The 23,186-nt window shown below is 46.4% G+C and overlaps 1 protein-coding gene across 1 annotated transcript in view; it reads left to right on the forward strand.

Moving 5' to 3' along the window:
* Positions 1 to 23,186, forward strand: part of LOC146058402 (myeloperoxidase-like) — a 60,110-nt gene that overhangs the window by 33,316 nt on the left and 3,608 nt on the right. The window contains exons 4-11 of the mRNA XM_083170683.1: positions 1,707 to 1,827; positions 4,153 to 4,282; positions 6,363 to 6,569; positions 6,995 to 7,310; positions 12,610 to 12,770; positions 13,712 to 13,964; positions 14,618 to 14,788; positions 17,742 to 17,979. Coding sequence (XP_083026809.1) covers positions 1,707 to 1,827; positions 4,153 to 4,282; positions 6,363 to 6,569; positions 6,995 to 7,310; positions 12,610 to 12,770; positions 13,712 to 13,964; positions 14,618 to 14,788; positions 17,742 to 17,979 — 1,597 coding nt within the window. The remainder of the gene's footprint in view (positions 1 to 1,706; positions 1,828 to 4,152; positions 4,283 to 6,362; positions 6,570 to 6,994; positions 7,311 to 12,609; positions 12,771 to 13,711; positions 13,965 to 14,617; positions 14,789 to 17,741; positions 17,980 to 23,186) is intronic.

Below are 23,186 nucleotides of genomic sequence, written 5' to 3' on the forward strand. Positions count from 1 at the left end.
ATGTGGGTTTTTGTAGAAATTAAAACATTAATGTAAAGGTGCATACACGGGGGCGATTTTGTGTAATATCACGGGAAATATGGTCGCTGAGCGACCATATTGCCCGCGATGGGAGTGTGCACCGGAGATATATCGCCAGGTGCGTGCTCCCGTTTTCTCCTCCGTAGTGATCGCTGGTCGCTGGAACAAGCTCCTGCGACCAGCTGATTACCACTGCCGGCAGTTTATTTTTCATCAGCGACCACCTCTGGTCGCTGATGAACAGGAGACACAGAGCAATATATTGCTAGCGTTATATTGCTGAGCAATATATCTCCCCCGTGTGTACAGGGCTTAAGGCTCAAACTCTGCATGTTGTGTAACTACACTGTGGCAACTTTGTTTTAAGGAGGAAAAAGTTTATGAAACCTACCTGTTTTAAGGTGTGTACACACGGGGGCGATATTGGGATATTGGGTGAAATCGCTGGGAATATGGTCGCTGAGCGACCATATTGCCAGGGACTTGGAGTGCTGCTGGCGATAAATCGCCAGCTGTGTGCTCCCGTGTGCACTCCCTAATGGTCGCTGGTCGCAGGAGCATGCTCCTGCGACCAGCGACTTTCCCCGGCGCTGAGCAGGATGTTAGCGCCGGAGAGATCAGCGCTGCTACTTCTTCCCCCCTTCCCCGTGACACATACACAGCGGCTGCTGCTGCGTGCACGGAACGTACGGGGGTCATGTCTGACTGTAACATAATAATAACCCCGGCAACAGTGTGTACCCGATACACCCCGGCCCCAGCATACGTCATGGGGAAGGCGGATCCATACCATGCAAGCTGCCCCCCCGCCCCGTGCCGCTTCTCCCTCCCTCCTGCCTTCGTCTCTGTCTCGTCTCTGTACCCCCCTGTAGCAGTGTCTCCTTTTCATCGCTGATGAAAAGGAGACACTGAGCAATATGATTGCTGGCGATATATTGCTAGCAATATATCGCCAGCAATCATATTGCACCATGTGTACACAGCATAACAGTTACCCAATTTCTCCCTTTTCTCCACTTTATCTCCAGTTTATCTCTTCTCCAAGCTTAATAAATCTGCCCCAGAGTTCGGCGAAACGTGTTCCATAGGAGTGCAACAGCAACATCAAGCCTCAGCAAGGAGACAAGGAGTGTGAGAGGGTGTCAGGGAGAGAAAGGGAGTGTAAGAAAAATTAGGGGCAGAGAGAGATAAAAGAGGTAAAACAGAGAGATGGTGTGAGTGAGAGACCAGGGGGAAGAGTGAGCACAAGAGACAAAAAGAGAAGAGTGGTGATAAGTGGGGGCAAGGACGAGGATGGGGGACAAGAAGGAGTGGGTGACAAAGACAAAGGGGAGGGGGGATAAGGCAGGGGCTGAGGTGAGGGGACAAAGAGGACCAGGGAGGGGTCGAGGAGGAGGGAAGAAGGGGAGAACAAGGAGGTGGGAGATGGGGCGGGATGGGCAGAGTGGGACATCTGGCTGGTGCTGGGTCCCTTGCTCCCTCAGTCTGGTGCCTGGTCCCCTGCTCCCTCTGCCCATCACCAGGTCACCAAATTCTAATGTACGGTGCCTAAAATCGAAATGTAATTTATTTAATTTTAGGCGTTTTTTTTTCATTCTTGAATTTCTGCTATATATTTTTTTAAGCTACACAACAATGGCACTAATGGGAAGTAATAATTGTGATGCCTACATGTTGTTCTTCAGATATACTCACAGATGAACAGAAGGAAATTATTTCCATGCTAAGTGGATGTGCCTACCAGTACCTGCCTAAGATTTGTGATCCCTCACCTTACCGCAGCATTACTGGAGAGTGCAACAACATGTAAGAGACTTCCTTACAGACATACACATTGGGGAAAATCATAGATGTGTACAGATGGGTTCTCATGCAATGTTTCCTCAGTCTCACCACACAGCCCCTCTCAGAGTGCCAGCTTCCAAGAGACTCATATGCCGCTTTCACACTGCAAAACCTGCTTAGTCCCGGTATTTAAAATGTTTTAAATACCGGGTCAACGTAGGTTTAATGCCCCTTTCAGACCACAGGCTTTGCAGTGTGAAAGCAAACCCAGTATATGGAACCTAGAGAAGCATACCTACTGCTTTTAGTGTGATTATTGTCTTCTCTTGTGTTCCTTCTTGTTACCCCCTGCATGTTGAGCACTGAGGTCCCGCTCTGTGCATATCTAATGAGCGGGATCCGCGAGAGGCGGCAGTACGCGTCCTCCGATATTTTCATATCCCCACTATCCACATCGGCGTGGAGTTGATTTTATACAGTGTGGCGAGCGCAGCGAGCCACCGAGCCCGAAGCATTGCGAGCGCAGCGAGCCCCGCGTGGGGACGAGGAATATGAGCCCGAAGCGTGGCGAGCAGACGCGAAATACATGTTAAGTAATCCACATCCCCGCGCGGGGCTCGCTGCGCTCACCACGCTTCGGACTCGTATACCGCGTCCCCACGCGGGGCTCGCTGCGCTCGTCATGCTTCGGGCTTGGTGGCTCGCTGCGCTCGCCACACTATATAAGATCAACTCTACGCCGACGTGGATAGTGGGGGTATGAAAAGGTAGGAGGACGCGTACCGCGGCCCCGCGCGGGCTCGCTGCACTCGCCACGCTTCGGGTTGGCGTTGATGGTGGGGTGGCGTTAACAATGAGGGGGCATTTGGCCTAATACACCTAATGGGGGGGGGCCTGGGGGGCATTTAACATTGCCCCTAATGGGAAATCGGGTCTCAGGGACCATTTGGGACCATTTAACATTGATTCCTATGGAAAAATTGCGTCCATCGCATTGCATGCGATGCGATCGACGTGATTTTACCGCAAAAATCGCGTCGGTCACATCGCATTGCATGCCTTAAGTTAAGGCATGCAATTAACCATATCGGGCGCCCGGATAATGCACAAGTACCGTTGTTTGGAAACTGTAAATTCACTGTGGACCTTTCGGACCGCACATTACCATTTTGGAACGTTAAAAAACGGCAAAATACCGGATAATATGTGCGGTCTGAAAGGGGCAATAGATTGTCTTTTCCATTCAAAATTTGATTCTTAGTCATAAAAATTAAACAACGAGAACTTTAAAACTAAATTTTTAGATTGCACTGATAAATTTAATGTGTGACATTTGTACATCTATGCACATGAATTAATCTGTATACAAAGTGATAGGCTGCAGCGGTCATGCCTTTTACTCACACCAAGTTCTGTTGTGCTGTAACTGCTAATCCTTGAGCAGTTAAAGCAGTGAAAGCCCAGTGTCTGTAGTACACTTTGGGGGAAATTTACTCAGCCAAATACGGCAAAAAAAAAATCATATTTGTATTGTAAAATATATATTTTTAGGTGTATTTGTATTTTCAGGATTTACTATCCTGAAAATAAGTTAATTTGTATTCGTATTCATGGAACATTCGTATTTGTACTTACAATAGAATACAATAGAATACATTAGAATACGAATAAGAATCCCCATTCAAAAGAATGGTGATTCCTAATTTAGTAAGCGGCCATATTTTTAATACGGCCGCTAATTACCAGCAATTAGAGGGATATGGCCGGTAATTGCCGGTAAAATACGCCTGGAAAATTCACTTCAATTCCCAGGCGTATTTGGTAGAAAGATTAAGTGACCCTAGGGCCACTCCGTAGCGCTAGTCGTGCTAGATCTCCAATTCCCAAAAGGTAATTTACGATTTCCCCAACGGGTATATATTCAACAATGTGAAAAAGTATACATAGATCTGTCACTTGACAGGGGCAGTAATTTATTCAATTATCTATTCATTTAACTGGGCAGGATTATCGCTGCTTCTTTATATAGGGAGTGTCAATCCCTTATATTGTACAAGATGTGGAGGATAAGTGGCAGACCCTAAAAAGTGTCTGTCACTTTAAGAAGCGCGGACCTGCTCAGTAATTAAATGACCATTTATTTGGTAGAAGCCTGCATGGATCCGTCCTTTCTGTCTCCCATTCCTGATTACTGTACATCAAATTTTCAAAAGACCTTCAGGAACAGCAATCACCTAAATGGCCCTGTTTTTTTTTAGTTGTGTTTTTAGATATGATATTCCCTAATATCCCTGGTGACACTCTACCCATTGTTGGTGTTAATAGTTGTTTAAACAACTTTTACAGAAAGAATCCCATCCTTGGGGCATCCAACACAGGTACTACACGTTTGCTGCAGCCAGAATATGAAGATGGAGTCTCACTTCCTCGGGGTTGGACTCCAAACCTGCTCATCAATGGATTCCCTCTACCTTTGGTAAGAAGTGGTTTAGTACGGGGAAAAACATTGACTAAATGCTTATTCCCACTCATTGTTCACAGTGATTACTTATTAATTAATGGAATGGCATTAGGCACTGCAATTGTGATTTACACCTTCTGTATTTTGTTTAATTTGTTTATATTGTAATTAATAAGCGAACAGTCTATCCGAAAAACAAACGAGGGATTTTTGCGCTATAAAAAAGGTTTTATATTGCCTGTAGAAGTAGTGCCTTTTATACATACAGTATAATGCCCCCAGTAGTAGTGCCAGTTACAGTATATACATAATGCCCACATTAGTAGTTCCCTTACACACGTAATGCCCGCAGTAGCATTGCCACTTGCACACATAATGCCCTCAGTAGCAGCACCACCTATACACATAATATTCCAAATAGTAGCGCTGCTGGTATGCAGTCATTAGATCTACAGTGTTTAGGTGGCCAGTCAAAGGTCGACAACTGTTGGTCAACATTCAAAAGGTTGACATGGTCAAAAGGTTGACATGGAAAAGGTCTACATGAAAAAGGTCGATATGAGTTTTATAAAAAAAATGTGTCGACCTGCAGTATTTCATACCCTACCATCCACTGGGGCATGGTAGGAGAATATAATTGTGTGCCAAGTCTACCCAGAACCCCCCCCCCCCCCCCCCCCCAGGAGGGCTCTTTCCATGGGTACAAGAGTTTTAAAAATCTGCCCTTGGGAACCGGAGATATCTGACTTCAAAACAGTGGTCCCCATCCAACCCAATTGCTCTTCCCAGTTAGATATTTCGGGTGACATTCTATGTTATGCGGTAAAATCCGCACTTTTTTTATCGCACCTAATCACACTTTTGAAAATCGCAAGATTGGACCGTTTTTCGCATATTTAATGAGATGCGAAAAACGGGCCAAATAGTGCGATTAGGTGCGATTTGATGCGATTTCTTTAGTCCTGAAAATGTGCGATTTTCAGGTCTGAAAATCGCACGTTTGCAGGAAATCGCAATTTAAAATAAAAAAAAAAAAACAGCGCGGGGTCCCCCGCCAGAACATAACCAGCCCCGGGCTCATTGACCCGGTGCTGGTGACATAAAATCACGGTCCCCGACAAATAGGGGTCCCCTTGATTTAATGAAACCAGCACCAGGCTAAAGGTCCGGCGCTGGTTCCCGAAATACGGGGGACAAAATGACTAGGGGTCCCCCGCATTTCAAGAACCAGCACCAGACCCAACCAGCCAGCAGGGTAATGCCACAGCCGGGGGACACTTATTATATAAGGTCCCGCGGCCAAAGCATTATCCCCGTGGCTGGTCAGCATGGGCAGGGGTCCTGGGGAAGTGGGGACCCCCCCAATGAAGGGGTCCCCCCCCCTCCAGGACTTACCAGCCCATGCTGAAAGTCCGGGGCTGTCCACGATGCCCCTGGGCGGTGGGCATCGGGCTGATGCAAAAGTGTAAAAAAAAGAAAAAAAACTATTGTCTTCTACTGTAGAACTATAAGTCCCAGCAAGCCTACCCCGCATGCTGGGACTTGGAGAACCACAAGTCCCAGCATGCGGGGCATTAAAGGGCCCGCTGGCACTCGTAGTTCTACAGTACAAAAATAGTTAAATAAAACACACTGACACCCTGAAAAATAAAAGTTTAATACATACATAACACACACATACTGATACTTACCTAACTTGAGCCCGTAGGTCGGTCCCTGGATCCTGGGTCCGGGGTCCGGGGCTCCAGGGCAGAAGAGTCCGGTTCCGGGGACTTGGTCCTGGTTCCGGGGTCCTGGGCTCCAGGGCTGATGTCTCCGGGGTCCAGGATCCGAAGTAGTCCAAAAGGGGTAGCTGAGGAAGGAAATCCTACTCACCTGGTCCCCGGCGACGACCTCGGCATCTTCTCCGGCAGACGCGCTGCTCCCGGCTGGTACCCGCTCACAGACTGGAGAGGCGCAGAGATGTTTCATCCTCTCCTCAGAATGATTCTATTGGCCGCCTAGCGGCCAATCAGGAGCCGACTTTCTCGGCTGAAATTGAGAAAATCATTTTTACATTTGCCACTCAATTCTAATATCTTTATTTTTTTGCCAGCCACGTAAGGTGTCAAATGAAGTTGTAAGGGTCAAAGTGAACACCCTGACTCTAGATGATGATAGATCCCTCATGTTCATGCAGTGGGGTCAGTTCACCGATCACGATACTGACCTTTCTCCGGACACCCCCGCAACAACAACTTTCTTGGAAGGCACGGACTGCGAGACCAGTTGTGCCCGCTCACACCCCTGCTTTCCCCTGATGGTAAGAACATTTTTCACAATTCAATTCACTAGTCAGAAGTCTTACTTCTGGGAAAACTAAATATGTGTGTTTTGTTTCATCTCATTAAGAGCCATAATTAATTATGTACAGAGAATTACACAGCCGGAGCCCTGCTGCCAGCATCACCCTAAAACATCAACATATTGTAGAACATCATCGTCCCTTATTATTATTATACTTTATTTCTATGATGCCACAAGTGGTCAGTGGTGCCATACAGAGGGGCATGTACAGTATATGTGCATTCAAAGTGAAGTCAGAGATTGTGTATTGGAATGAGTTACATGGGCTGTCAGGAAAACGTATATCAGATCACAAATGATATCATTTCTGAGTACTGACCATACATATATAGTTACATGTCTTATATTAGTAATGCTATTCTATTATTTTTGTATTTGCAGATCCCACCAAGTGATACTCGGGTTACAAACACGAGTGACTGTTTGCCAATGTTTAGATCAGCAACAGTGTGCAATTTAGTCACACCTATGCGCGAGCAGATCAATGTCCTGACCTCATTCATTGACGGAAGCCAGGTCTATGGCAGTGATGCTGTAGTTGCTAACAAGCTTCGGAACAACACAAACCAGCTGGGCCTGTTGGCCATTAATCAGAACTTCACAGACAATGGGCGTCCATTTCTGCCATTTGCTGGGGATCAGGAGGACACGTGTACCAGTACAAACAGATTGCTTGGAATCCCATGTTTCTTGGCAGGTGAGGTTTATGCATACATTTATGGAGTGGTTTAGGAATCTCCTTCATAATCCAGACTTCCGCCACAAGTGCTTCTTTCTTGAACTGTGTTATTGTTTGTTTGATTGGTTTTTGTTTTTTTTGTCATCGACTATTTCTGAAGGGGTAGGTTCTGGGACATGACTCTGGTAAGATTTAGTCAAGCGAAGAGTATCAAATAAAGAGATTGCTACTGCAATCAGTTTGCTTCCAAGGCCGGACCTGATGATCGGACCGCTTGTGTACAACGCAAATCACTAACAACGTGCCACAGGAAAAGTGGACTAATACTGGCCATACACTAGACCAACTTTTATGCAACTATACAACTAGCTGGTTGGTTGGACTGAAAATCTGGTGCTGTATGGGAGCAAATGACAATCCACAATTTGCTTACAAACCCAGGAATTTGAGCAATAACATTCATTAAAATTGTAAAGTAAACAGAATTAACTGCAGTGCCTACAGTATTTGTTTGATCCTTTGGGATAGAATTACTGAATTACAAATGACAATTGCTCAAATTCAGTACCAGATTTTTATTCCAGCCAACCAATTAGTTAGATAGTTGGATGAAAGTTGGTCTAGTGTGTGGCCTGCAGAACACTATCATAGCCCCATATTGATGTTCACATATATAACTATATAGATGCTATTATAAGTGCTGGAGATATTTATGGTATTTTCTGTATTAGTATTCTGAATTGTATCTCTTACTTGTGGAAACAGACTTTGAAAAATAGGCCCCAAAAGGGAAGAGCACACATGTAGTATGCAGCCTCTTTATTGCCTGTGTTAAGATCCAATAAGAAATCGATAGAGAAACTACTCCCAGAAGGCGCACCAAATGAATAAAAAAAAGCCACATATGCTCACATACATGTAAGATTAAAATTGTCAGCTTGCCAGAATGGAATATCAAACACGACCATCACAGGTAGATTATACGTCCTGGGTGTCCTAAAGATATCACTGTATATACTCCTCAGTGTACTGTGCATGGCTCTTCACACTGAGGAATGTATATCTTAGAACATATATATATATATATATAATCTCCCCCTGCAGTTACCCATCGACCAAGTTTATACTGCCTTTACTTTATGTTTTGACAGTGTAATATTCTCCCATGCAGTTTGCATTTGGTGCACCTTCCATGAGTCTCTCTCTCTCTCTCTCTCTCTCTCTCTCTCTCTCTCTCTCTCTCTCTATATATATATATATATATATATATATAGATAGAACCAGGTAGGGGTAGCACTCCAGTACAATCAATCAATTTGCGCGGTGCCTTCCAAGGGAGATCCCCGTGCAGGAGCTCCAGCGTATACAGCGTGTTCGGCGGCACTCAGAAATAAATCACACAAGGCGCAAGTAACTTGCGCCTTGTGTGATTTATTTCTGAGTGCCGCCGAACACGCTGTAGATAGATAGATAGATAGATAGATAGATAGATATATAGATAGATAGATAGATAGATAGATAGATAGATAGATAGATGGATATATGTTAGGGCAGAGTGAAAAAAATTTAATTGAGAAATTCAAAATCGGCTAGTGTGGAAAAGTTGTGACTTGACCTGAATAAGAAACGTGCAAAAGCATTTTGATCTGAGTCAAAATCTTCTGTTCTGGCAAGAGACTTAAAGTTTTACTTTTTAGGTGAAAACAAAGAAACCTATGAAGAAGCTCCGATTTAGTTAAAATGATGTCTTATTTCGTTACGCCACTGCCAGCAGCCAAACCCTAACCCTATCAGTACTGATTAACTTTTACCCCAGTACTGAGAGACATTCCACTGTGGGTATGCTGACTGCCAGGATCTTGACTGGATCTAAATGAAGTCCTAATGCTGGTGGAAAGCACTTATTTGGTGTCTGCAAGCAGCACTTAGCTTCTTCAGACAGTTAGCAGTGTTTCCGCTGATGCAAGTAGAAGCAGGTGCAAGGGTTCTTGGCACTCTAGGTAAAAATTCTGCCTACTCCCCCCCCCCCCCCCCAACCCCCTACATGCCCCTTCGCTGTAGAGGAGGTTAGGATTAGTCACTGGACAGAGGGTTAGGCTGTGGGAGGGGAGGTTAGGATTAGGCACAGGGGAGGTTAGTATTAGGCACAGGGGAGAGGGTACATCTGTGGGAGGGGAGGTTAGGATTAGGCACAGGGGAGAGGGTTAGGCTGCGGGAGGGGAGGTTAGGATTAGGCACTGGGGAGGTCAGTATTAGGCACAGGGGAGAGTGTAAATCTGTGGGAGGGGAGGTTAGGATAAGGGACAGGGGAGAGGGTTAGGCTGCAGGAGGGGAGGTTAGGATTAGGCACAGGAGAGAGGGTTAGGCACGGGAGAGGGTTAGGCTGCAGGAGGGGAGGTTAGGATTAGCCATAAGGAGGTTAGGCTGCAGGAGATTATAATGGCACAGGAGAGAGGGTTATGGGTAGGCTTTGAATAGATAAAATGAAAAAGAGGAAAAATTAGGATAACTAAATCCACCTCCAACAAAGAGAATAGCCTGCCGCACCCACCACCCTCCCCCCATCCCCGTGTCCATTTATTTATTATCAGTTTCTTATATAGCGCATACATATTCTGCAGCGCTTTACAGAGTATAGTTTAACATTCACATCAGTCCCTGCCCCAGTGGAACTTACAATCTATGTTCCCTACCACATGTACACAAGCACACATACATTCTAGGGTTAATTTTGGTGGGAGTCAATTAACCTATATTTTTGGATTGTGGGAGGAAACCGGAGTACCCGGAGGAAACCCACGCAAGTCCGGGGAGAATATACAAACTTGGTACAGTTAGAGCCATGGTGGGAATCGAACCCATGACCTTAGTGCTATACACTCCATGTCCCCTTCCCCAAACTTTCCTCATCCCTGGCTCTCCGTTCCAGTCCCCCCCCCCTCCTCCCCGCTCTGCTTCAGCTGATCAATCTACTCACTCCTAGCGACGTTGTCCGGGCACCATGGAGGTTCTACTTGTCCGTCATGTCCACCTCCATGCGCCGCAGTGGCCGGATGGGGCGGGAGCAGGGGCTGAGCAGCACAGATCACCAGAGCCGAAAGATTTCCTCTGCTTCTTACTCGCTGCTGCCGCAGCTGTAGAACTGACAGACGCCAGAACGAACTTCTCCAGCAGCGCAGCAAGCGGGGTCTCCGAGCAGCTGATGAGTGATTCTTGCTGTCTCAATTTCTGCCACGCCATCTACCTCATGCAAACCGCTTTAATATATATATCCTTTTATCCTGACGAAGGGGACGAGATCCCCGAAACGTTGATTAAAATGTTCCCGCAGTAACCTGAGTTATTTAGTCCCTGAGTGCTGCCAACCACAAGGAGCATATGTAGTGGGTATTACCCCACCACAGGAAGGCCGGGAACAAGGTTGGTTATATATATATATATTATCTTCACCTGTGACTCTCTCAACAGAGGACACATATACGAACCAATTCTGCAGGAGCGGCACTCTGCAACATTTTGATGTTTTTAATACATCGGGCGGTATTCAATGAGCCTGATTCGCCAGGTTTTTATGGCGAATTTGTGCTGTTTGGCGAATTTCTGACAAAAACGGTGAATCACCCTATTCAATGACCACATGGCGAATACATTTGAAGGTTTTTTTCGCCATGATTCACCGAGTAGCAATCGCTATCTTTTTATGGTGAAGTGGAATGTGAACTTTTAAAATAAAGTGTTTTGTTTTTTACATTTGGTGTCAAAAAATCAGGAATTTTATTCTGAGGAGGGGCATGCTATTTTTATTCATGTGCTGTAAGCACATGAATATATATTTAATTTTAAAAATAATATTTTTTTTTTTACACAGCAGCCAGCAGGGGGCGCCGGAGCCGAGCCGCTCATTACATATTCATATATTCACTGCACGATCATTACGATCGTGTGTAGTGAATATACGCCCCCCTGCTGGCACCCCCGGGGGGGCAGCCTGTGCTGCCTGGCACCCGGGGAGCCCACCTAACCCCCCACAAAGGTCTGGGCTAGGCAGAGAGACTACCATCTCTCTGCCTGGCACCGTCCTCAGGCTCCCTGCGGCAATCGCCGCAGGAGCTCATATTCGCCAGTCAGGGGCTCGCTGCCCCTGACTCGTTAAATACCGGAGCCCGCCGGCTCCGGAACGTGGCGAATGTGCAGCGAATCCAAAAAAGGATTCGCTGCACCTCGCAGGTATTCACATTGAATACCGCCCATCGTCTTTAGGCAATAATGCTATATATATATATATATATATATATATATATATATATATATATATATATATATATCAATCATGCTCAGAGAAAAGAGGCAGCTCAAGGGTGCCCTCCAGCGCCAGGCGCCCTAGGCAGCTGCCTAGTGGTAGCGCCGGCCCTGAGTAGAAGGTGGTTTCAGTTGATAGATCTACAATATCTAGAAAGACAGGCTCCAAAGGTTAAAAACATATAATGTGTGGTGCGCTATCAACAGGGTTTAAAGGTTGTCAGACTGTCAACCTTTCCCATGTCAACATTTCAATGTTAACTAATTGCATGTTGACCTTTTAAGGTTGACCTATTGACTGTCTATTTAGTAATCCACACCCAATAGAAAGTTCACAAAAGAGGACAATCAGCAATACCATTGACTTTCTTGCCAGCACTTGTTGGCATAGGGTGGGAAGTACTAAGGGAAAAGTTTTCAGGGGTTTTACTGCATTTTCAGATGTACTTAGACCCGATCATCGCGTTTTCACTGGCCAGGGTATCACCACCTTTTGATGGCGATACCCTATAAAAGCCTATGGGATTAATGCCGGCCACTGGCCCCTGCCGCAGATGCCGACCCCACTCCCCGGCATAGCTCCGTCAAGCTCTTCCTCCCCCTGGCAACACAGCCGGAGGGCTGCAGGGGGGAGGAGGCACCCAGGACAGACACCTGTTTCCCATTTCTGCCCAGGGAGAAAATGGAGAGTCCAGGGATGTGACGGAGACCCCTCCATACACCACATCACAGGTATCGCAGGGCCTCCATCACCACATTGTTATGCTAATCGCATATATTAGTACATATGCAATAGCATTGCTGCAGTGGCGCAGTGAGGGGCGGCGATGTATATTAATACATCACACCCATTGAGTGAAGCAACACATACTGGAAAGTAGGTGCCACACCAGTGTAACTGTATAAGTAAACATTAGTTCAACTTAGTGAGCAATCTTCGTTATACAGAACAATATTATACCATAAAGCTTACTTGTAAAATGCTGGTGTTGTTTCTAATGCCTTTGATCTGTTTTAGGGGATACCCGCGTCAGTGAACAGCCTGGTCTCACCGCATTTCACACACTCTTCGTGAGAGAACACAATCGTATTGCAAGAGAGCTGCACGTCTTAAACCCATGTTGGTCAGGGGAAACGTTGTACCAAGAAACCCGGAAGATCGTAGGAAGCATCTTGCAGGTACAATATAATGTCTTCTCTACAAAGTGCATTCTGGGCGCTTGCCAAGGAGCCCCCACACACCGGGCTACATCACCGGCATGGGTAAAGGCTGGAGGCAATTTGGGCTCTTTTCTCACAATTGCAACGATCAATCACAGGAAAAGAGCCCAAATTGCAGGTGAATGACAGTAGGTCCGATGCGATGCATGGCCCTGTCTGCTTTGCACTGGAGTCTCCAAGTTGCACCAGTTGGAGAAGCAATCTGCAGGATCGCTTCCGAGCCAGGCAGGTTTGGCTAGGATTGCATGGAATATATTGCATGCAAAAGGACTGCATGTGATATACAGTAGAAGCACAATACGTATTGCAGCTGAGAACAATAGAATAGCCATGGCTAGCCATGGCTAAAGGAGCAAAGATGAAACTTGCTCCTACTGTATCGGCTTAAGAGGGCATTGCATGCAACTTCTCTGAGGGGAAAAGACGCCGTAATATATTAGGACCTGTTCTAAACACTGTGGCATATGTGAACAGAGGATTTTGTTTACCATAGAGGAGATCAGCTATGCATTGGAGAGGGAAGAAGTAAAGTACCCCGTAAATAATTTTCTAACTGCCATGTTTCAAGGGCTTAGTAAATGAATGTGACCTGGAGGCGCTACACAATGAGCAGCACATGCATACTGTACCTCTCAACATTTTCCTATGCTGACTTGGGACTTCCTGCGCCAACCCTTACAAAGGACTTGACCTCAGGAGGGGGTGTGGCTTTGCAGAATGCTCGCAATCATGAAACCACTGAAAGCTGCCGGCCATGCCACCTCTCCCTTCTGTCGCACTGATTAGATATACTATACATTATTCTATTGTCCAGTAGGTACTTTGAAACAATATATATTTTATTATTTTTTACTTGGCGTTGCATTCTGAGTTAAGCATCCTTTCTTTTTTGTTTATAGAAAATTACATACAAAGACTGGCTGCCACTGCTGTTGGGTAATGAAGTGCCACGAGTTCTTCCTACATATAAGTCTTACAATGAAAATGAGGACCCACGGGTATCCAGTGCCTTCACTATTGCCTTCAGGATGGGTCATACTCTGATACAGCCATTTATTTACAGATTAGCAGATGGTTACCGTCCCTACAGGCCAGAACCAATGGTCCCACTGCATCAGACATTCTTTGCCAGCTGGAGAGTGGTGACACAAGGTAACAACCTGTTATTATCATGCAGCTTATGTGTGAAATGGCATTTTACTCTACCTCCATTATTCATTTTATTTTAATTTAATTTTTTTTTGCTTGCAGTAGTTGTGTAAATGTAGTTCCAGCTGATACATCTAGTGTCTAGATAGGTTGTCAATAGGTCTACCCTAAATTGTCGACATGCAATAAAAAACGGACTTATTGTGTACCAAACGCAGCGAGGCACCAACCCCGAAGCATGGTGAGTGAAGCGATTACACTAATTTGGAGTCCATGTCGACAATTTTCAACATTGGCACGAAAAACGGAAAAAACACGTTAACCTTTTCATGTCCTACCTTTTTAATGCCGACCTTTTGACCTTGTCACTCTTTTGGGGTCTATCTAGACACTGTAGGGGGGGAGGAATTTACTAACATGGGAGTTCTATTTCACATTGCATGTTGCTATCAGCAACCAATCAGCTACTATTATCTTCTCGAAGATGATAATAAATAAGAAATAAATTCTAATTGTTTGCCCATAGCAACATCTCCCATTTTAGTAATTTTCCCATTAATCTAATAATCCACAAACGTGTAAATGACGGTCACTGGTTTATCGCTGAGCCTCGTACGCTACAATTTTATTTACAATACACTAAATGCTTTTTGCAGGTGGAATTGATCCTCTGCTCCGGGGCTTGATGGCCAATCATGCCAAATTAAACCGCCAGAACCAGATTGTTGTTGACGAGTTGAGGGAACGACTCTTCGTTTTGATCAAGCGTATCGGTTTTGATCTACCTTCTCTCAATATACAACGAGGTCGAGAACATGGATTGCCAGGTACAGTAACATAAGAATAAACAGCTTTAAGTTCTAAAATAAAGAACACTCCAAAATGTACAGAATTAAAAATGTCATACAATGTCATTTTCATGCTGCAGAAAATGCTCATAAATGCCATATTTAATGGTTAAAACCTTTGAGCTTTCAAAAATTAGAACACTTGGGACAGGGGCGTAACTATATTTGTCAGGTCCCCAAAGCAAACTTTTGAAAGGGCCCCCCTTGTAGAGTCAGGGGATGCACAGGGTGACAAAAACACAGGTATTGTGAGGGTGAAAGGTAAAGAAAGGTTAAGATAACAGAGTTATCTAGTGGAGGCGCAAAAGCTTTGAGTTGTTATGTCAAGCTGCAGTCTAAGGGCGGGATGTATTAAAATACATCGCCGCCCATCGCGGCCCCCCCGCCGCGATGCCGCCGCATATGTACTAACATATGCGGCTGGCATCGCGATGCGGTGACGGAGGCCCCCCGCGATACCTGGAATGTGGTGTGCGGGGGGTCTCCGTCACCTCTCTGCCCCCTTCTGCATCCCTCACGCCGGGGACAGCTATGCAAGCTGTCCCCGGTGCCTCTTCCTCCCCCCTGCAGCCGGAAGGACGTCCGGCTGCGTCACTAGGGGGAGGAAGGTGTTACCTTCCGGGTCCAGGAGGACCTGGACCAGGTAAGAGAGGGAGGGGGAGAGGGGGGTTGGCGGGTTTTTCGGCGGAGGCGTCGGGTGGCGAAAAGAAGCCCATAGGCTTCTATAGGGTATCGCCACCCAAAGGTGGCGATACCCTACACTGCGGTGACGTGGCGGTCGGGTAATAGTACATAGGAAAATGCGGTAAAACGGGGGTTTTACCGCATTTTCCCTTTAGTACATCTCGCCCCTTATAGAGGGTGTGTCAATCCCCTATAGAAATGCTAGAAAAAAAGAGAGGGTGACTGCACTGGATAGGTCAATTGAACACCTGTTGCCTAGTACAAAATACAATTTTAATCATAAAATAGGAAAAAATAAGGAGTACAGTTACTCCACAGTAAAATAATAAAATATACTCCACATTAATAGTAACCAGTGATATGGTTATAGAACCAATATTGGGGAACGATAGGGAGAAAAATAGTAAAAAGTTGTAAAAATGTAAAAAAATACGTTAATGACTGACTTTAATTGTCCATACGATACCGTATTAATGAACCAGCTGGTGTAGATATGATGCGGGGATCTTTAATTTTTGTGTCACTGAATTGCCTCACTGGTAAGTGGCTGCTGGAACAGGTCTCGGGAGTCCCAGTTGGTGGCCCTTGTGGAGGATATAGAACCCCCTGTAGTATTTTGCGGCCCAATGATATGATATGGGGGGGGGGGGGGGGGGGGCGTCTCTGGTCCAAATGTGGTTAATGCAAAGAAAGGACAAGAAAACAGTGGCAAAATAATTTGGCACAGCTTTCTATTATTAGTTTTACCCAACATCTGTGTAGAGTTTGTACTTGTGTTTGTTTTTCGCTGCAAAATATTGATATGATAACAGGAAACAGCAGCATTGAAAGTCTGTACTTTACTATCTCAATGTTGCACTGAATATAGTAACAGATTAGCCTGATTTGGCAGATGAAAAGCAGATATTTAGTTATCTGAACATAGTTGCCTACATTCTGCAGGGAACTCCCTGAAATAACAGCAATCTCCCTCTCTCCCTCATTAGTCTAGCAATCTCCATCATTTTACCTAGCCCACATTATACTTTTATTATTTTGGGGGGAAATGGAATGAGAGACAGATACATTTACATTGAATCATCAGCACCACACTTTAGCAAGTATAGTATCTCTTTTTAACGGCTTTCAAGGTATAATTTATACACAGTGAATCTCCTGAAGACCCCACACAGTTCAGATTTTCCAGGTCACCTGACAGGTGCACTCATTACTGACTGACATATTTTAAAAGATCCACGGCTGGAGCTAATTATTTATTTATTTGAGAACATGTGATTCACCCATACTGCACCATTTATTACCATATACAGGTTGAGAATCCCTTATCCAAAATGCTTGTGACCACAAGCATTTTGGATAATGGTTTATTCCGTATAGGGTAATATTTTTATATTTTAATGAGGTATCTTGAGGTATCTTGCATTTCTGTTGCATAAACACATAAAACACATGAAATACACACATTTGTATTTTATTTATGCATGAAACAGGGTTTCCAAACAAAAAACAAAGTTGGCACTGAATTTCAATGCCAAGCAATCGTTTTCTTGTGCCAGTTACAGATGTCTCCAGTAGTGCCAGCTACAAATCATGTCCCAGTAGTGCCAGTTACATATCATGTACCGAGTAGTGCCTATTACATATCATGCATCCAGTAGTGCCTATTACATACCATGTACCCAGTAGTGCCATTTACCATTTACTGATGTCTCCAGTAGTGCCAGTTACTGTACATATCATGTACCCAGTAGTGCCAGTTACATATCATGTTCCCAGTAGTGCCAGTTACAGTACATATCATGTACCCAGTAGTGCCAGTTACAGTACATATCATGTAAACAATAGTGCCAGTTACATATCATGTACCCAGTAGTGTCAGTTACAGTACATAACATGTACCCAGTAGTGCCAGTTACAGATGTCTCCAGTAGTGCCAGTTACATATCGTGTCTCCAGTAGCGCCAGTTACAGTACATATAATGTACCCAGTAATGCCAGTTACAGTACATATCATGTACCTAGTAGTGCCAGTTACATATAATGTACCCAGTAGTGCCAGTTATAGTGTCATACTGTAGTGCTTTTAGCAACAACAAAAAAAGTACATTCTGGAAACTGGTTTTCAGAATCATTTGGATAACGGATATCAGCATAAAGGATACTCAACCTGTAATGTGTTCTCTCTGTCTTATGCTTGTAGTGTATTAGTTAGTTAAGGTATATCCTGGTTCTGTTCTTTTCAATAAAGGATACAACTCGTGGAGGAGGTTCTGTGGCCTTTCTGCACCACGTAATGTTCAGGAATTGGCCATTGTGCTAAGTAATAGGACACTTGCAGAAAAATTAATCAGTTTATACGGAACACCTGAAAACATTGATCTCTGGATTGGAGGAGTCTCTGAGCCCCTGGTTCCCAATGGAAGAATTGGAAAGCTGCTATCTTGCCTGATTGGAAATCAGTTCCGTAGAGCCCGAGATGGAGACAGGTAACTTTTGTCATATAAAGGAAAACAATATACAGCCATGCATTCTCCTGAAAGATCTGTCACAGTGGACTTATTCAGATCTGAGCTCAGTACAAATTTGTTCTCAAAATGGGCAAAACCATGTGCACTGCAGTTGGGGTAGATGTAACATGTCCAGATAGAGTTAGATTTGTTTGAGTTAATTTGTTTCTGTGCAGGATAAATACTGTCTGCATTATTTTTACACTGCAATTTAGATTTCAGTTTCAACACACCCCACCCATATCTCTGCACATGTTACATCTGCCCCACCTGCAGTGCACATGGTTTTGCCCATTTTGAGAACAAATTTGTACTGTGATCAGATCTGAATAATGCTGCCCATACACGCTGCAATCCCGGCGTGCGTTCTGGGCTACAATAGCATCCATCACATCGCATTGCATGCCTTGTGCATGCAATGTGATGAATATCAAGTACAAAAAGTATGTGCAGCACATACTTTTTTGTACTGTGCGATGAGGTGCCGCGGGAGCGCGCACCTCAAAGCGCACATCGGACCAGACGGGATCGCAGCATATATGGGCTGCTTAAGGGCCAGTGTCCAGTAACTGCTATGGTATATCAGGGAGAGATACTACAGTATAACAGTGTCTTCATCCAGCCCTATGTGTGTTCCCCCCCCCCCATGTGTTATTTGGGCCTGTTCCACCATGTGTGATGCCAGCCTCAGTAAAGACTTACTTTTTTGCTCCACTTTTAAACAACCCAGTGAGCAGTGGTGTAACTATAGAAGGTGCAAGGGATGCAGTTGCTATGGGGCCCGGCGGGTTGTGGGGCCCCAAAGCAATCCCCTGCACCCTCTATAGTAGAGTGAGAACAGCATGTCACTTACTGGGTGAGAGAACGGAGGATGGAGGACGGAGGTGAAGCCGCTACATGTGCAGTCTCTAAATCTACAGTAGCTGCGGTGCTGGCTGTGCGCGGCTGACAGACACGCAATGAAGTGCTTGACCAGTCCATCAGCCGCGCACAGCCGGTGCCGTAGCAACTGTAGATTCAGAGACTGCACAGGAAGCGGCTTCACCTCTGTCCCGTCCTCTCACCCAGTAAGTGACATGCTCATGCTGACAGGATGGGGCAGCTACTGTAGTTCCGGATTCTTCACAGAAAGCAGCTTTATCTCTGTCCTCTCACAAAGTAAATTACATGCTCAAACATACTGACAGCTAGGGCTCACAACCTGGATTGGGCAGCGGCAGCTACATTAAAAACTATGGGGAGGGGAAGGCGGGATCGGAATGGTGGGGAGATATTGGCAAAACCGCAGAGGTGGAATAATAAGGATATACAGGGGAGGGGGAGAGGGTGACACAACAATGGCTATGCACTCAAGGACATGTCTGGGGAACAATTAGGTCTATGCAGGGAGAGGGTGGCACAATAATGGGAGGAGGTGATAGCCCAACCTGGCCTGTAGCAGCAGTTGTTAAAGATACAAAATAGAACACAGGGTGCAGTGGGATTGCCTTGGGGTCACCACAAGTCATTGGGCCCCATATGAATTGCATCCCCTGCACTCTCTGTAGATAGAGGGTCCAGCCTGCCTCTCCGGCTATGCCCCCTCCTGTCAATGCGTCCAGTAATGCCCCCTACCATTCGTCCGTCTATCTCTTTGACCATTCCTCCGGCCGGGGGGAGGGGGGGGGGCTTTCAAGATTTTGCTATGGGGCCCACAAAGTTCTAGGTACGCCTCTGCCAGTGAGGATGTTTTTGCTAAACCCAGGGCCTGTCCAAGCCTCATTTTTTTGGTAAGCAAACATAGATTTTAGTGCACCTCATTGTGGGTGGAGCTACATTGTGGGTGGAGCTACATTGTGGGTGGCGTATCAACTGATATGTAATAATTGGGAGAGTGCGCACCAGACGCACATGGCAAAAATTTAAGGCATGGCCACATAATAGAACCAATTCACATTACATCACACAGTAATGCCCCTTAGACACACTGCTCCAGCTAGAGCCCAGTAGACACACTGCACTTTACACATTGTGCCAAACACCTTAATTCCCATTACATATTGTGCCATACACCGTAATGCCCAATACACATTGTACCACACACCATGATGCCCATCACAAACCACACACCGTGATGCCCATCACAAATTATAACACACGACATGATGCCCATTACATATTTGATATATATTTGATATATAAGTGGCGCTTACCTACGCTAGGTTCTTGCTTGATGCAAGGGGCTTCATACTCAATGCTAAGGGGGCTTCATGCTTAATAAATAAATAGTGGAGATTTTTTATGTACTGATCATTGCAATTAAGCCTGCAGCCACCGGCACAGGACCCCACTTTTCTGCAGTAACTACTTTATCACTTAAAATATTTACCATATACATATAAATGTTTGTACAGGGATATCACTTGTTCAAATGATTGTCGAACTCAGAGACTTATAATTGACTAAAGGGAGCGCAGGGGGCCAAAATGGCCCCCGGAGCAGGATAAGGGGGTGGGGCGCTAGGCACCCTGCAGGTCAACGGCGGGAAACCTGGGTTCGGGGGGATGGGGGGGAGGCAGCAGCCAGGGTAGCCGGTCCCCTTCTTGTCACCTAGCCACGAGGAGGGCCAGTGAGAAGGGACAGGTTTAATTGAGGGGGGAGTGAGCAGCAGCAGGAACAAAAGCAGAGAGCAAGGGTGCTGAGCTCACTCATCACCCAGCTAGGACAGAAACACATCTTCAGCAGCTCCAACACTTATATCCAGCAGAACAAAGGAATCAGCAGGGAGCAGTTACTGCATTCCAAGAAGGCCTGTAGCAGTCCCAGCTGAGTGCACATTCAAGGAGGATAGTGCTTTCCCAGCTGCACATCCAGCAGTACCGGCTTCATACCTAACATTCCTCACATTCCAGCATTCGCAGGCCATCTCAGGGAGCAGCATGGAGGGACGTAAAAAGCCAGTAAATCGTTCGGATGGAAGCAGGAGTAAGCCAGCACGTTTCAGAGGGGGGATGATCGAGGAAGGCAACACATACAGGGGAGAAGAAGCTCGCGGGCGCCATCTAGTGGTCTGAGGAAAGAAGTGCAGAGCAAGTCGGTTCAGCAAGGTTTCTCAAGCATCTGGCCAGCAGCAGCACAAGCAGCAGCACGGGGACACAGAAGGGAAATTCCGGCCAGGTCAGACGGGGCATTGATACAGGGTGAAGGCAAGCGTTTGAGGGGGGAGGTGATTCCTGAGGCCGCGGGATCAGAGGGGCACGAATCAGGGGTGGAGGGCCAGGACAGTGTTTTTATGCACCAGGCCCAATTGGACACGCCGGAAGGGGTGCAGGGAGGTATGCCGGGACACAGGGGGGAGGGGGAGCAGGGAGAGCACATCAGGGTCTCCAGGGGTGCGGGGAAAGTGGGTCTTCCTGGCGGAAACCCAGAGCTACAATAGCTCTGCTCGGCAGCCCAATTTCACCCCAAGTCGTAGGGGGGGCCGGGAGGATTGCCAGGTGCCAGCGGCGGGGGGCGGGAGCCAGGGTAATTTCGCCCACTCGGCCCATTTTGTTTCCCTCCCCCGGAGGGAGTATTGCAGCCCCACTACCCCTGCTAATGGGCAGCGGGCACAGAGATTTGATACCCCAAGGGCGCAGGGGCCAGAATGTCTTGCCGATGAGGAGCAGACGCAGGCATTGTTGGAGCAAGCCAGAGGGGGGCGGGGGGATCTTGCCACGGAACAATTGGGGACACATTGGCCCATGCCTCGACCAGCAGGGCGGCAGCACAGCCAGGTGGAAGCAGTTTGACCCATGCCTCGGCCAGCAGGGTGCCAACACAATCGGTGGAGACTGGGGCCATTGCCCAGAAAAGCGCGGTTCAAGGAAGCATCGGATTGGCAACGCACGGTATTGGTGAGATAAGCAATGTTTGTAATGTATATGCAGGTATTGGTGCGGTTTGGCTGGGTAGCAATGTGAAAAATGTTTCCGTGTCCGAGGTTACTGAAGAGGGCAGACAGAGCATAGCGGTAGGCACAGGGGCATTGCCGTGCAGTAATAGCAAGCAGAGCACCGCAGATGATGGCATAGGCACAGGGGCGCTCAGCCGTAACAAGCAGAGCATTGCGGGAGATAGCGACTCAGGTACAGACCTTGATGAGAAGTGCAAGGAGCTGAGGGAAAGGCTGCGATTGGCACGATTAAACATTAAGATTAAGAAGTTAGCCGCGCCAGGGCCAGATGCCCTGTTAAGTAAAATAGGGCAAGCCGAGGCGGGGAAGTCAGGGTTTTTGCACCAGAGGGCTTCCTGGAGGGTTTTAGGGTCCTTATAAGGAAGCCCGTCTGGCCCAGCGCGGGTTACATGGTATATGCAATGATATGGGGAAGGTGGGTTTAAGGTAAAGACATGGGCACACTGGACAGGCTTACACTGTATATACAGTGCGAGCAGAGGCACGTTAAATTTACCTGGGTCAAACTGCAAACGTATGGCATTTTGTCCCTTTCTTTTGTTTAGAAGGTGTCCTAGACAGCAGATATGCTGGGAGAGATAGTTCCACAAGCGCCCATGGGCAGCCCCCACCTTCCCAGATAGGGTGAGGAAATACTTTGATGCTAGAGTGATACCAATTGAGGACAATTCCGCCCCCCCCCCCCCCAGCCCTGTTGGTTTTATGGCAGGAAGGCACACAGCTGGTGGTCTTTGAAAGGAGAGACCAAACGCTGATAGCAGGGTCACTCCAGGGGGGGGGGGGCGGAGTAGTACACATTGTTCACAAGGCTGGGACAGCTGGTTTATTAGAAGCAAACAGCTGGGCAGGAAAAACATGCGGGCAAGTTCATTAATTATTTGTTTATTTACGGTTTCATAGATAGTGCAGCTGTGTCCGTGGCACCTGACACTGGTAGACAGTGATTAAACAAGCTGGTAACAGCAGACAAAGTATGGCAGGTTTGCCTGAGAGGGAGTTTTCAGGGCAGACTGGACAAAGTGGATGGGAGATATTTGGTGGAAAGGGAGGAGATATAGGCTGGTGCAGTAGGGTCGATGGCTCTATATGCAAGTAGAAGTGTTTTATGTTGAATCATTGTGTGTGAGGTGGGCTGCACTGGTGTAATATCAGCGCCATCTTTGAACCAAACCATTGAACCATTGTAACCAATGTGGAGCGGCAGAGTGGAGCTGCAGGCAAATGAGTGTCTTGCTGGGAAGATCAGCATAGC

The sequence above is a fragment of the Crinia signifera genome, chromosome 2 (assembly GCF_055691185.1).
Source record: "Crinia signifera chromosome 2, ASM5569118v1, whole genome shotgun sequence".
NCBI lineage: Eukaryota > Metazoa > Chordata > Amphibia > Anura > Myobatrachidae > Crinia > Crinia signifera.